We start from the raw sequence: 13,263 nt of genomic DNA, 5'->3' as shown, positions 1-13,263 counted from the left end.
ATCCACCAGTACCACTGGAATTAAAATCATTATTACAAGATTACCGTTTTGAATCGAGGTAAGGCAAGCAGATCGTTTTGAACACTGGCTGGTTACGTTTTTTTTCAAAAATGTCTTTTTTGATATTTTTAAACCCAAAAAAGTGCCGGACTGCAGCTTTAAGTTAACTTGTTAAAGTTGTATTTTTAAGCATGTTATGTTTGTTTTTTACAGCCTGAGCTGTTGTAATTTGTCTGACCACCTGCAGTACTGTCACAAACCAACATGTTGATGTCATTAAAGCAACACCAAGTAGTTTTTCAACCTTCATAATATATTTCCAAGACTCTTGTGATGGTACATCGCCTTACAATAGGTTGAATGACACGTCTGCCATAGCCTGACGGGGTCTGTATCACTTTTACTGGCACTTCGGGGTTCGGGTAGTAACCCGAGCACAAAAAGAACTACAATATTCGACTGCTTTACCCCACTTCCCCCACCACCCCACTTCCCCCACCACCCCACTTCCTCAAATTCGGACGTGAGAGCCCAACTAGCGTTAGTTTGCCGGCTGGTATAGCGTCTGTATGTTGTTATCACGGCCGAAGCAGCAACTAAACCGAAGGAGGCAAAGGTTTTGTCGGAGGAGACTAGAAAGAGAAAAAGGGAGAGTGATAAAATCAAAGGCCGGACGAGGATCAATATTGGTCCAGTGTTCTCTCGCTTGCGTGAGCTAAAGGAGGAGGAGGGACCGATGCTGACTTGGCCGTCATGCTGTCGGACTAGTAATAGCTACATGATTAGACGGACAAAATCATCTTTTAGGATAACTATCCTAATGACTGCAGGCTGATAGTCATGTTTGTTTCTGGTGAAAGTGCCTTGCCTCAGGCTATAATGCAAATCGATTTTTCAAATTTGCAGATTCATCTATGGTTGCTTGATATTATAATATTGACGATATATTATTTTACCTACCACACAAACATTGAATTGAATTATCCATTATGTAAAACAGTAGCCAATAGGCTACTATAATGACGCTGGCTTGTAAACGTGAGCCAGCGTCAACGTAAAATCTTTTGGCGTTTTATAAAAAAAATAAAACCCATGAAATTATATTCATATGACATACTGACATATATGCCACTGTACCTGGGATGAAGACATTTCACACGCAACGCAGGCAGTCTGCCCAAGACGTGAAAACTCCTTCTGCAGAGTTCGGGGGTATCGGCTTGTCAACAAATGCACGTATCCCTTGGTGTAACCATGACATATTTTGCGACAGTAGTAGAAGACAATACTGTTTCCTAACTGTAGGGGGACCCCGAGAGCAAAAGCTACTTGGTGTTGCTTTAAAGTGATAGTTCGCCCAAAGATTTACATTCTGTCATTAATTTCTCACCCTCATGTCGTTCAAACCCGTAAGACCTTTGTTCATCTTCGGAACACAAATTAAGACATTTTTGATGAAAAACCAAGAGCTTTCGGATCCCTCCAAAGACAGCAACGTCATTGCAACTTTCAAGGCCCTACTTTCTTCTCTGCTGTGTCAGATCTCCTACATTATTCGTGTAGTAAACAGCACAGCGCTTCTATGCCAGAATGCAGACGCTGTTCACATGAGCACCACGACACACGCATGTGATGCAGGAGCTGGCCAATGGTGAGCCGGCATTCTGAGATAAAGCCAGGAAGCGCTGTACTCCGTTTACTATGCGAATAGCATAGGGGATCTGACACAGAAGAGAAGAAATTGAATAAAGTCATTAGTTTTGTTTGTTTTTTTACGCACAAAAAGTATTCTCGTCGCTTCATAACATTACATTTGAACCCCTGTAGATGGACTATTTTAACGATGTCTTTACCTTTCTGGGCCTTGAAAGTGTGTAATGACGGGTCTGTCTACGGATGGATGGAAACAGAGCGCTTATGATACATTGGATTTAATAGTGTCAATCAATTCTAGCCATTTCATTCTTAACCAACGTACAGTTGGAAAACGAAATAAAACTTGAGCGTTTGAGCAACCGAACACACATCTCCAATCCATTCTGCTCCGTGACGTTTCAATGGTTGCTTTGGCCAGGTTGTATTTATAGTATATGGGCGGGATGCTTTAGATAGAGAGGATTTGATGGACCGAAGATGTGATGAGAAGCTGAAGTCTGCGGTGATATCATTAGAATCTGTGATCCATTTCAGCGGAAGTGAGAAACTGTAAGTTTGGAATACTTACATCTCCAAAATGCTAATTTTGTCATTGTTTTGGAACACACAAGCTTATTAATAACATTAAGACTAACATAATCACACTAAAATAAAATAAATATATATATATATATATTATTTCAGGGGGCCTTTCATGTGGGTTTGGAACGACATGAGGGTATGTAATTAATGACAGAATTTTCATTTTTGGGTGAACTAACTCTTTAAGGGTTGCATGAGGTAGAATAGTAACAAGTTCACAGCACATTGTTGTTCTTTAATTGTAAATATTTATAATCAAATACTTACACTACCATTCAAAAGTTTAGGGTTTAGTAAGTTTTTTTTTCTTTCTGTTTTAATACATTTTAAATGTAATTTATTCCTGGGATTATTCAGCATCATTACTCCAGTCTTCAGTGTCACATGATCATTCAGAAATCATCCTGATATGCTGATTTGATGCTCAGGAACATTTCTTATTATTATCAATTTTGAAGATTTTTGATGAATAGAAAGTTCAAAAGATTACAATATTAACAGCACCTAAACCTCAGAGATTTTAACCTAAATGAACCCTATATTACGATCTCACATCGTGCTACACATAACCTTAAACCATGTGGTTAGTTGAGGAGAGATGTTCTGTGACTTTTCTAAGACATCAGACTTGCGGGTTTCACATGGTAAATGATAACATTTGTGGAAAAAAATAAACATATGGTGCGTCTCAATCAGCTCCCTTCAGCCAGGGCACTAACCAGGGAGTCGGACATCGCAAAATCCTTCCAGTGCACTGAAACATATGAATCCCACAATGCACCGTGAAAAACAGGGAGCATTAATGCTCACTATGTTCCCTTAACAGAAGTTCTGAAGTGGGAAACATAAATCGCGTGAGCTTACTCACTACACATGACAAAGACAAGTGTAAGATATGATTTCACTATATTTTGATGGTTCCTTTAAAGGGTTAGTTCAGCCAAAAATGAAAATTATGTCAGTAATTACACTCTCCAAAATAGTTAAAATAGTCCAAGTAACTACAGTGGCTCAAACTTAAGTTTATCAAGCGACGAGAATACTTTTTGTGCGCAAAAAATAACAACTTTATTCAACTATTCACTATTTGCTGGTCATGTGTGTGATGCTGCCCAATAGTGAGCCTACGTTCTATGATGTTGCCATGTCGCCAGAAATAGGATCATCAGTGTCTCAATGTGTAGTGAGCCAGGGTCCTTACCAGTGACCAAATCTGTGTATACGATATACTTATTCACAAGGAAGCTAGGGAGCAGATTGAGACGCATCCTTACACTGAAGGAGGAACCTTAGTCAAATCTAGAGACCAGAATATCATAAAGACTTGAGTGTGGGCTCTTTTAAATTTGGACAGTAGATAACCACCTAGCAATGCCCTAGCAACCATCCAGAACACCCTATCCAGTAACTCCCTATCAATCACTTACAGTAATGCCTTAGCAAAACACCCACAGTTAAACACCACCATTCACATTATTATTTTTCAGGTTTGATGTCATTTTTGTAGCCTGTCCTATCATGGAAAAAACTAACTGCCTTATTTCCCTGACAAAGTGCAATGATTTCCTCACAAGATTACTCAAAGTCTACGCAAGTCAGCGACAGTTAGCATTTCTCAGTAAACTTCTGCGACAAACACACCTCGCTGCTGAGCAGGGCTTGTTTTTAACCAAAACAACTGATCGGCATTCAATTTAACCGATATTAGCAGCCAGGGACCAGAGTTGACTAATTTACTCCTACTCTGATGTACAAACATTAGCAACTCTTCTCTTTTTTTAGATTGGACCTGGTAATGTCTTCGCCTCCCACTCCTGTACAGCTAAATGAAAGGCTTCTGTGGCTAAATTTCCCCCAAGTTCCTCCCACTCAAGTCTAACATCATTAGATGTACTTTAGGGCAGATATTGTTTCCTATCAATTCTATTCAAACGAAACGCGAGCTCACAAGCATCGTTATGAGGCAGCTAATAAAATCATACAAGGTGTTTATGTATGCAGGATTCTCAGGAAAGGGTAATCGTGCAGCTTATTAAAAGTGAACTTGCCTAGAGCCTTTCTGAGCAGGACCGACACCGTAGCTTCTGTCACCGGTGAATCAGATGACAGTCGCTGAGCAGCCGGGTCAAAGGTCACAGCTTTGCTTGCATGGTTATGGAAATGGGGCGCTAATGCATTTGCATAGAAAACATGCCAATGAACACAAAATGAAGCTTTTTTTTACATTATAGCTATGGGGTGTTTTAAATGTAACATGCTCATATGACCTAAAATGCTGGGATATTTTTTTAAGAACATTGGGATAAAGAAATCTTGAGTTTTATTATTGGTGTTTGTTAAGGCCAGTATCACTATTATTAATTGCTCATTCGAATCCCTTTACCCTAAGTATTAAACTTTGAAACTGAACGCATCTCACACATCTGTGCTGCAGTGTGAATCAACCTCTGACTGTTGAAGAGGTTGTGTTTTTACTTTTCTAAGTCATCAGACTTGAAGTGAACTTTTACCTGGCAACATTAAAACGAATTTTTAAAAAAAAATCCCATAGACTTATTACTGAAGGAGGGACTCGACACCAGTCATATCTAGAAAACAACATTTCATTGATTTGGGCCGGTAAACAACACCTTAGCAACAACCCTGAACACCAGAGTAACCGCCTAGCAACACCATAGAAACCACCCAGAACGCCCCGACAACCATAGTGGTCACATGTTTTGCACAACATTTTGTCCAAAATCTACTTTTTCTTATTTACAACCAGTGCGCAACAATAATTTGCATGTTATTTGATACTACAGTGTTCATATACACATATGATATGCATATTTAAGTTACTAACCCCTTAAGCGGCACCCCCTTTTTTTTTTAATAGACATGAAAATGCACATTCCGAACTTAAAGGGCACCTATTATGGAATTTTGAAATGTACCTTTCATGTAGTGTGTAACATAGATCTAAGTGAACAAAAACATCCTGCAAAGTTTGAAATATGAAAGTGCACCGTATATAAAGTTATTGTCTTTCAAAAGTAAGAGTCGACTCGAAGTCATTTTTATGAATCGTTAGAAGACCGAAGCTTTTTCCCTGACTAGATGACGTCAACTTGTCAAGTTATTTGAATACGACACGCCCACTTATTGCGCTCCAAGGCCAGGGAAAACTTGAAAACAGACGAGGCGCTGTGTTCTGAAGTGCGACTCAAAAGCCAACTTTTTTCATCTGCCCATGGAGGAGCATTTGAAGACTAAGTGGCTACAATTCATACAACTATACCACAGAAGTATAGTCTGAGCCTTGTGCATTGTTCGCGCCATTTTGAAGACGATTGCTTTACCAACTTAAATGCAATCAAACTTGGATTCGCGAGCCGATATTGAAGGAAGGTTCAGTTCCAAGTGTATTTGCATCAGCTTCCTCCTCCGTATCACAACCTGTAAGTGTTATTAATAATGGTTGCTTTTATGTTTTATGTAGCATGCTTAATAATTATTTAGTTTGTTGTGTAAGCACCGTTTAGCTTCTAGGTCTTCAATGACAATTTTGTATTGAGATATGTGAAGTGTTTGGCGTTGTTTTCGGAGTTGTCTAAAGAATAGAGTAATACCTCGTAGTAACGTAACTGCATTTTTTTTTTTTTTTTGTAAAAGCGTTATGTTTATGCATCGGGTTAATGCAAACAAAGACTGATTGTGCTTTTACAATATGAACTCTGGGCTATGCTCGCTAACATAACATTAAATTCTTTATCTTATTTTTAGTTTTTTACTACAAACTACAAAGCAGTGGACTATAATCATTATTATAACACGATTTAATTGATAAAAGCATCAGTGTACTCCGTGTTAAACAATAAGTATTATCTCTGTAAACACTGCTGGGTCATCTGACCAATCAACGCAGATTAGCATCGCGCAACGGAGGGGTTTGGAAAAACGAGTCGTTGAACGAATCATTTGGGAGTAGGTGAGCAAATCAGGTAAAAATAAATGCATATTATACGACAACTAAAGTGTTTTTTGTCATTGCATGCATGTAAAACTGTTGTTGGGGACTCCCACAACAACATTAGGAACATTTTAAATGTCATAATAGGTGCCCTTTAAATGGTTGTAATTCAAGAATGCTTTGGAATATAGATGGTCTAAGATTGGTCTTGTTTTAAAGAAGACATTTGGCACATTTTTGTAGAAGTGAAATAAATGAAGAACGTTAAACAGAAAAAAAGTTATATAAGTTTGAGTTTATGAAAATGTACAATGTGAAAATTTAATTATTCACATTTTATATAAAATATATATTTTCTAAACCTGGAGGACTCTAAAAACGCCCAAAAAAAATAAAAAAACAAGTTGTGTTTCAAATTTTAGGTTGATATCCCAAAAAATAAGCTTTCAGTGAGATTTTGTTTAGGCGCAATACCAAACTTTTTCACTAGTTGACATTACTGCCCATATAAGGGCGCCTCCATTTCCATATGTTGTTTGAGTGATCTGAACCATTATTTTTACAATTTTCTTACAATTTATGAAGTAGGCATCCTATTCAGAGGTAGTATTGGAAGTTTGGCAGATTTTGAAATGAAGTTAACCTCTAAACACAAAAAGAACACGTATGTGCATTATAGCTCTGCCACATCACAAATGGGGAATCTATTATTTTTTTATTTTTCAAAAACAATTTAATGGATGCTATATTTTGAACTTTTGGCATGAAAACAAACTGAGGTTTCTACCATTCTTTCATGATTTTTCATGTTCATCATCACTATTTCAAAATAAAGGTCTGAACACGCCTTAGGAGTATGAAAATATTCTTGTTGCAAATTGATCAATTACGGCTCCTCTGTCATTTATTTTGAAAATCAGTCACCAAATATGTAAACTAGAGATTGTAAGCTTTCAAATGATATATAGTTTGTCAAGATTAGTTTAGGTTTAGTATAGGATATTACTGTTTTAAATATGTAATGGCTACGCCAATATAAGGGAAATTCCAGTCATGGAATTATTAAAAAATGTTTACGTTTTTGAAAGAAGTCTCTTATCATTTATTTGATTAAAAAAACAGTAAAAACCTACAATATTGTAAAATATTCTTACATTCTAAAATAACTGTATTCTATGTTAGTATATTTGTATTTATTAAGTCATTTATTCCTGTGATGCAAAGCTGAATTTTCAGCATCATTACTCCAGTGTTCAGTTTGATCCTCCAGAAATCATTCTACTATGCTAATTGACACTCATGATTGGCGCTCAATTATTAATAATTATTATTGTTATCAATGTTGAAAACTGCTTAATATTTTTGTGGAAACCATGATACAATTCAGGGATAGTTTACCCAAAAAAAGAAAATTCTGTCATTAATTACTCACCCTCATGTCGTTCCGTTCCAAATCCGTGAGACTTTCGTTCATCTTCAGAACAAAAATGAAGATCTTTTTGATTAAATATTTCTGTCCCTGACACTTTCAAATCCCAGAAAGCTAGGAAAATAATCCATGTTACTCCAGTGGTTTAAACTTAATTTTATGAAGCGACGCGTGTGTTTTTTTTTTTTTTTCGCAAAAAACTTTATTAACAAAATATTAATCACCAACGCACGTTCACGCAACAACGTCCGCTCTCGCGTCAACACAACACGCATGCGCCGTGGTGCATCAAGTTTTTGCGCAAACAAAACACTTGCATCACATAAATCATCATAAAAATGATGTTAAACCACTGGAGTCACATAGATTACTTTAATGATGTCTTTATTACCTTTCTGGGGCTTGAAAGTGTCAGTTAAGCTAAAAATTGTATCAAAAATATCTTAATTTGTGTTCCAAAAATGAACGAAAGTCTTAAGGATTTGGAACGACTAAAGGCCGAGTAATTCATTTTAATTTATCGGTAAAGTAACTCTTTAAGAATTCTTTAATAAACAGAAATTGTAAAAGTTTATTTGAAATAGAAATCTATTGTAACATTGTAAATGTCTTTACTGTCACTTTTAAACAACTGAAAATATCCTTGCTGAATAAAAGTATTCATTTACTTTACACATCTTTTTTATTTTACTTAACACAACCTTTGGAACGTTTGTGTTTCATAGACAGACAGTTTCCAGAAAAGTATTCCAACATTTATAATAATAAATCTTAATTATTCCAATCATTTTACAGGTTGTATATTAAGTATCTGTTGTTCGCTGGTATTTCACAATTATTATTATTTTATATTATGACTGAAAAACGAAAACTATGTTGTGCAGTGCAGCTTTTATTCAGTAATCTATTGCAGAATCAGGAAAATCCCATCAGTTGTGTTTGCTGATGGTCCACTGGCAGACTTCTCAGCAGTGACCGTGGGAGGCCGGCTAGTGTGGGGATTTCCTCCTGTCTCCCACTCGACCTGCACCTCGCTCTGTCTCTCTCTCTCTCTCTCTATAAATATATACATATATATCTAGCCTTCTTCCCCTCATCCTGCCCGCTGTGAGCCACAACAAAGTTTTTCCGCCTGTTATTTCATCTGATTGCGACTGTATTGCTATCACGGGTGTAGAAATGGACACGTTTCTTGAAATTAGGTCAACTGTGTCAGGAAACTGATTTTAGAAACGTGCCTGTCTCTATTATTAGAGACGTTCCACAATGTCTTGAAGTCAAATTGGTAATGTTCATACCATTCAAGGGCCACAACACAAAGGAAGAAAAACTGTAAAATTATGATATTTACTCTTTTAAATTGCAGATAGGATAGGCAAGGAGGAAAAAAACCAACAGAAATTGTTCCAATGTGGACTTGGCTGTATGAATTTATTTCTAAGAATAACTAAGCTTTTCTTTGATACTACATTTGGCTTGTATTGTAAATGTCCGCATGATTATAATATTGTTGATGCTACAGTTTGGACAAACACAGTACATGAGCTGCTCACTGAAAAGCCTCAATCCAAGAGTCAAAGCCACTCTTCCTAATGCTAAGACAAAGCTTAAACGAAACACATCCATCTATTCAGTCAATCAGATTTATTTTGGATCCTGAGGAAAATTTTCATATTCATATTTCTAATATTTCATTATCACCGCTAGTCAGTAGAGTTATGACTGCAATAATACCAATAGCTCTGTGAATGAATCTTTTTCAAGTGCAATATGAAAAAGCTGTTTATGGAGTCATTAACCTTATAAGTGATATTAAGTACAGGACGATTTTTCCCCTCGACAAAAAGGAAGAACGATAACTTAGACTGACAGACTTTAAATATAATGATATTATTAATTTGCAGGGTTGAGATTTGTGAAAATCGCAATTTGTCAGATTTCAGACTCTCAGACCCAGAGGAGAAGTAAATGATTCATCTTGGTTGATTATCTCATATTGCCAAATAACTCACAAGTCAGTTCGGTTAGCCAATCAGAGCGGCTGTGACAAACGCTAGATGTTTCCATTGTTTGGATTTCGTCATTTTTTTGTGCCTTTGTTTGGAAAGAATCCTGTATTTCATTTTTAAAAGTCATTGATGGGGGGGGGGGGGGGGGGGGCAGCGTTCAGAACATTGTTAACATTCGTACACACTGACATTTAAACTAAAATGTGATGATTGAATTATTGATAAAAAAATGATTGCATGAATTTGCTTAAAAGTGTATAGTTCACCCCAAAATGAAAATTCTGTCATTACTCATCCTCATGTCATTCCAAACCCGTGAGACTTTCATCTTCGGATCACAAATCTTTTTGATGAAATCTGAGAGCTTTCTGTCCTCCAATTTGACGCTTTAAAATGTTCATAAAGGGATCATAAAACCATATCCAAATGAAAAACCAATGAGGTTTGTTCTCACGTGTCAAGCAGGTTCGGTTGAGCTTCTGTTCGCTGATCAATGTTTATATGTGAATAAAAGCCTAAATTCGTCATATAAAGCGATCGAATCCCTTCAGAAATTTAGACTAAACCGTTCAATTCATATGGATTAGTTTTACGATCTCTTTATGAACTTTTTTATGAGCGTCAAAGTGTCAGTTGTGTATCTGTCAATGGAACGACAGAAAGCTCTCAGATTTCCTCAAAAAGATCTTCATTTGTGTTCCCAAGATGAACGAAAGTCTTACGGGTTTGATGAGGGTGAGTAAATGATGGCAGAATTTTCATTTTTCCGTGAACTATCCCTTTAATAAAATACTGTTGTAATAAAAATGTGGGTCCTTAATCGTTTTTTTAAGTTATAAAATCAATTAATCCCTCGGCCTAAAAAACACAACATAACACGTAATTTATTCTTTAATAACTGCTGCTCAGTTGTCATGTCATCACCCCAGTGACCTCTGACATCCTCACCATCACACAGCAGTCACATGTATTATAAAAATATCCATTCAGACATCATTAGTTGCTTTTGTCTCTATTTCCGTGACCATAACTAGAATTATGAACGATGAATGTGTGAAAAACACTAAAACGATGCTTCTTATCCGATGTATAACCCTTTGAGAAACTTGTGAGAAAGCTGAACACCTGACAGCGGTGAGAGCTGTCTACTAGTTTAACATGTGTAAGAATATTTGTCAGGCACATTAGCTCACTGTGGGGTTCCCATTGTGTGTAAGGGGGCGGCCTTCAAAACCCCCCATCACATTCCCTTTCTGTCTTTTAGGGCGCTCTGTGTAGGAGGCTATGTGGGATTCCCCATACAAACAGCTCCGAAAAGCACATAGGAACCTGCCTCTGCTCGTCGACAGAAGACCCGCTCTAAGCAGAATCCTTCGTGACGGGACAGAGGACAAAGAGAGCGGCTGAGGAGCGCAGGCAGAGTGTGGGCTGACACATTCTGCTCCGGAGTAGCCGGGGGTCTTCTATAGCTTGGCTGGCTCATCATTACTTTTCAGGCCAGACTTCAGCCAGGTGAAAGAGGAGACGGGCCGTCCTCCTACACACGGATTCCAGCGGACACCGGGCACGCTCTCTCACAGCCGTCAGCTCTGGTGACATGCTGACAGAAGAAGAGCGACAGGACTGCCACACACACTGTAAAAAGTGACCAGAAAACGTGAGGAAACCCGTTGCCTCAAAATGATTAAGTAATAAACTGAAAAAATTAAGTTATGTACGAATTAAGCTTTTTTAAGGCAAGGTTTCCTCACTTTTTTAAGTTAAGTCAACTGATGACTTTTTACAGTTTTACTGAACTGCACTATTTATCGTCTACAGTTTTTTTTAAGCATCAGTTGACATTGTTCCATAATAAATGTTCTAGACAGAAGTATATTAAAATGTTGTCACATACAGTAAGTTATGATGAGCATCTTGCCAGGAAAGTAGTTATTCTGCAATTTTGTATCTATAAATGTCTGAACATTTGGCAGTGATCAGACAATTTATTAAGAAAGGAATGTTTAAATTGCAACACAAGTCTCATAAGCTCATCAAGGCTGATCAAAAATACAGTCAAAACAGTCCTATTTTGATATTTTGTTACCATTTAAACATTTGTGTTTTGAATATAATATGTAATACAGCATATAATTAAATATTTTTTATATATATTTTTTTTTTGTGTGAATTTTCAGCATAATTACTCCATTACTCCGGTTTTCTTCTCAAGAAACATTTCTTATTTATTATCAATGTTGAAAAAAGTTGTGCTGCTTAATTCTGTTTATTTTTGTATGATTTTTTTTCAGGATTCTTAGATGAATAGAAAGTATAAAAGAGCAGAATTTATTTGAAATATAATATTTTTTGTAAAATTATAACTGTGTTTATAATGTCACTGTTTAGAGCAATTAAATGCAGTAATAGTTTCCTTTAAAACTGACTGACCCCAAACCTTTGAACAGTAATATCAGGTTCACACTGTACTTCTCACAGGAAACGGAAAGTCAAGGAAACGCATTGCATTGTGGGAGAAAGCACAGTGTTACATTTTGAAAAATGCAATAGGTCTACACATTCAGAAAAAGTGCAGAGAATATACATACTAGTATACTGCAGCACTTATAAGAGGAGAATGGTTGAACGTTTGTCCTATGATGCTTCAGAACATCACAGCTAATATCCAGCTCAGAAGACATTATTCATGCGCTAAATAAAGGATCAAATGTATAGCAGCATGAAACAGGGTCACAATGAAGCCCACACTGAAACACGGCCGTTAGGATGGCTTTGAAGGAGAAAAGCAGGCTAAGTTTGCACCTCAGAGGCAGAAACAAAGCTCTCTCTGTTCCAGTGCCTGTCGTATGAACGGACAGACTTTTTTTCAATGAGTTATGACTCGATTCACATTTGTCCGTTGTCTCGATGGACACCCACAGCGTTCCAGCGACGGCCTTCTGATACAGTACACAGAACACAGAGAGAGCTTTGCAGTGTCCCTGCTAAACATGGGCCGTTTACACTTATAAGCAACAAGTTATGAATCACAAATATTACAGGTGAAACTCGAAAAATGTCAACTTAAAAGGTGAAACTAATATATTATATAGACTCATTACATGCAAAGTGAGATATTTCAAGCCTTTAGTTGTTATGATGTTGATGATTATGGCTTACAGCTATGAAAACCTCAAATTCAAAATTAGAATATTGTGAAAAGGTTTTCATAGCTGTAAGCCATAATCATCAAAATCATAACAACTAAAGGCTTGAAATCTCTCACTTTGCATGTAATGAGTCTATATAATATATTAGTTTCACCTTTTAAGTGGAATTACTGAAATAAATGAACTTTTTCACAATATTTCGCCTGTATATTCAAAAAATATACCGTATAGTGGCCAAAATTGATGTCTGGAGGGGATTTTTTTTTAATGACCCTGCTAATCAAATATGAGGAAAATAGTTATAGGCTATATATATATATATATATATATGACAGCCTGCCAAAAAGTTGGCATGGTTCATTGCGTTAACACAAATAAAATGATTGACTTTAAGCACAACATCGTAATATGCTGACAAAATCTTTAACAAATTTTAGATATAATTTGAATAAAGGGTGAAGTCGTCATTTTCCCTATAGGCCGGAC

General features: G+C 36.7%; 1 protein-coding gene across 2 annotated transcripts in view; it reads right to left on the bottom strand.

The window, feature by feature from the left end:
• egr2b (early growth response 2b) overlaps positions 1-13,263 on the bottom strand; it is a 37,198-nt gene that overhangs the window by 21,689 nt on the left and 2,246 nt on the right. Inside the window, exon 1 of one of the 2 annotated variants that reach the window (XM_079595450.1) lies at positions 7,623-7,816. The exons of the other annotated variant lie outside the window; for it this stretch is intronic. Coding sequence (XP_079451576.1) covers positions 7,623-7,664 — 42 coding nt within the window. The 5' untranslated portion in view covers positions 7,665-7,816. Of the gene's footprint in view, positions 1-7,622; positions 7,817-13,263 lie in introns of those variants that run through there. 2 annotated transcript variants of the gene reach the window in all.

This window comes from Phoxinus phoxinus (assembly GCF_949152265.1).
Source record: "Phoxinus phoxinus genome assembly, chromosome: 21".
Classification (NCBI taxonomy): Eukaryota; Metazoa; Chordata; class Actinopteri; order Cypriniformes; family Leuciscidae; genus Phoxinus; species Phoxinus phoxinus.
The sequence above is the reverse complement of the archived record's forward strand: the minus strand, read 5'-3'. Positions and strand labels throughout refer to the sequence as shown.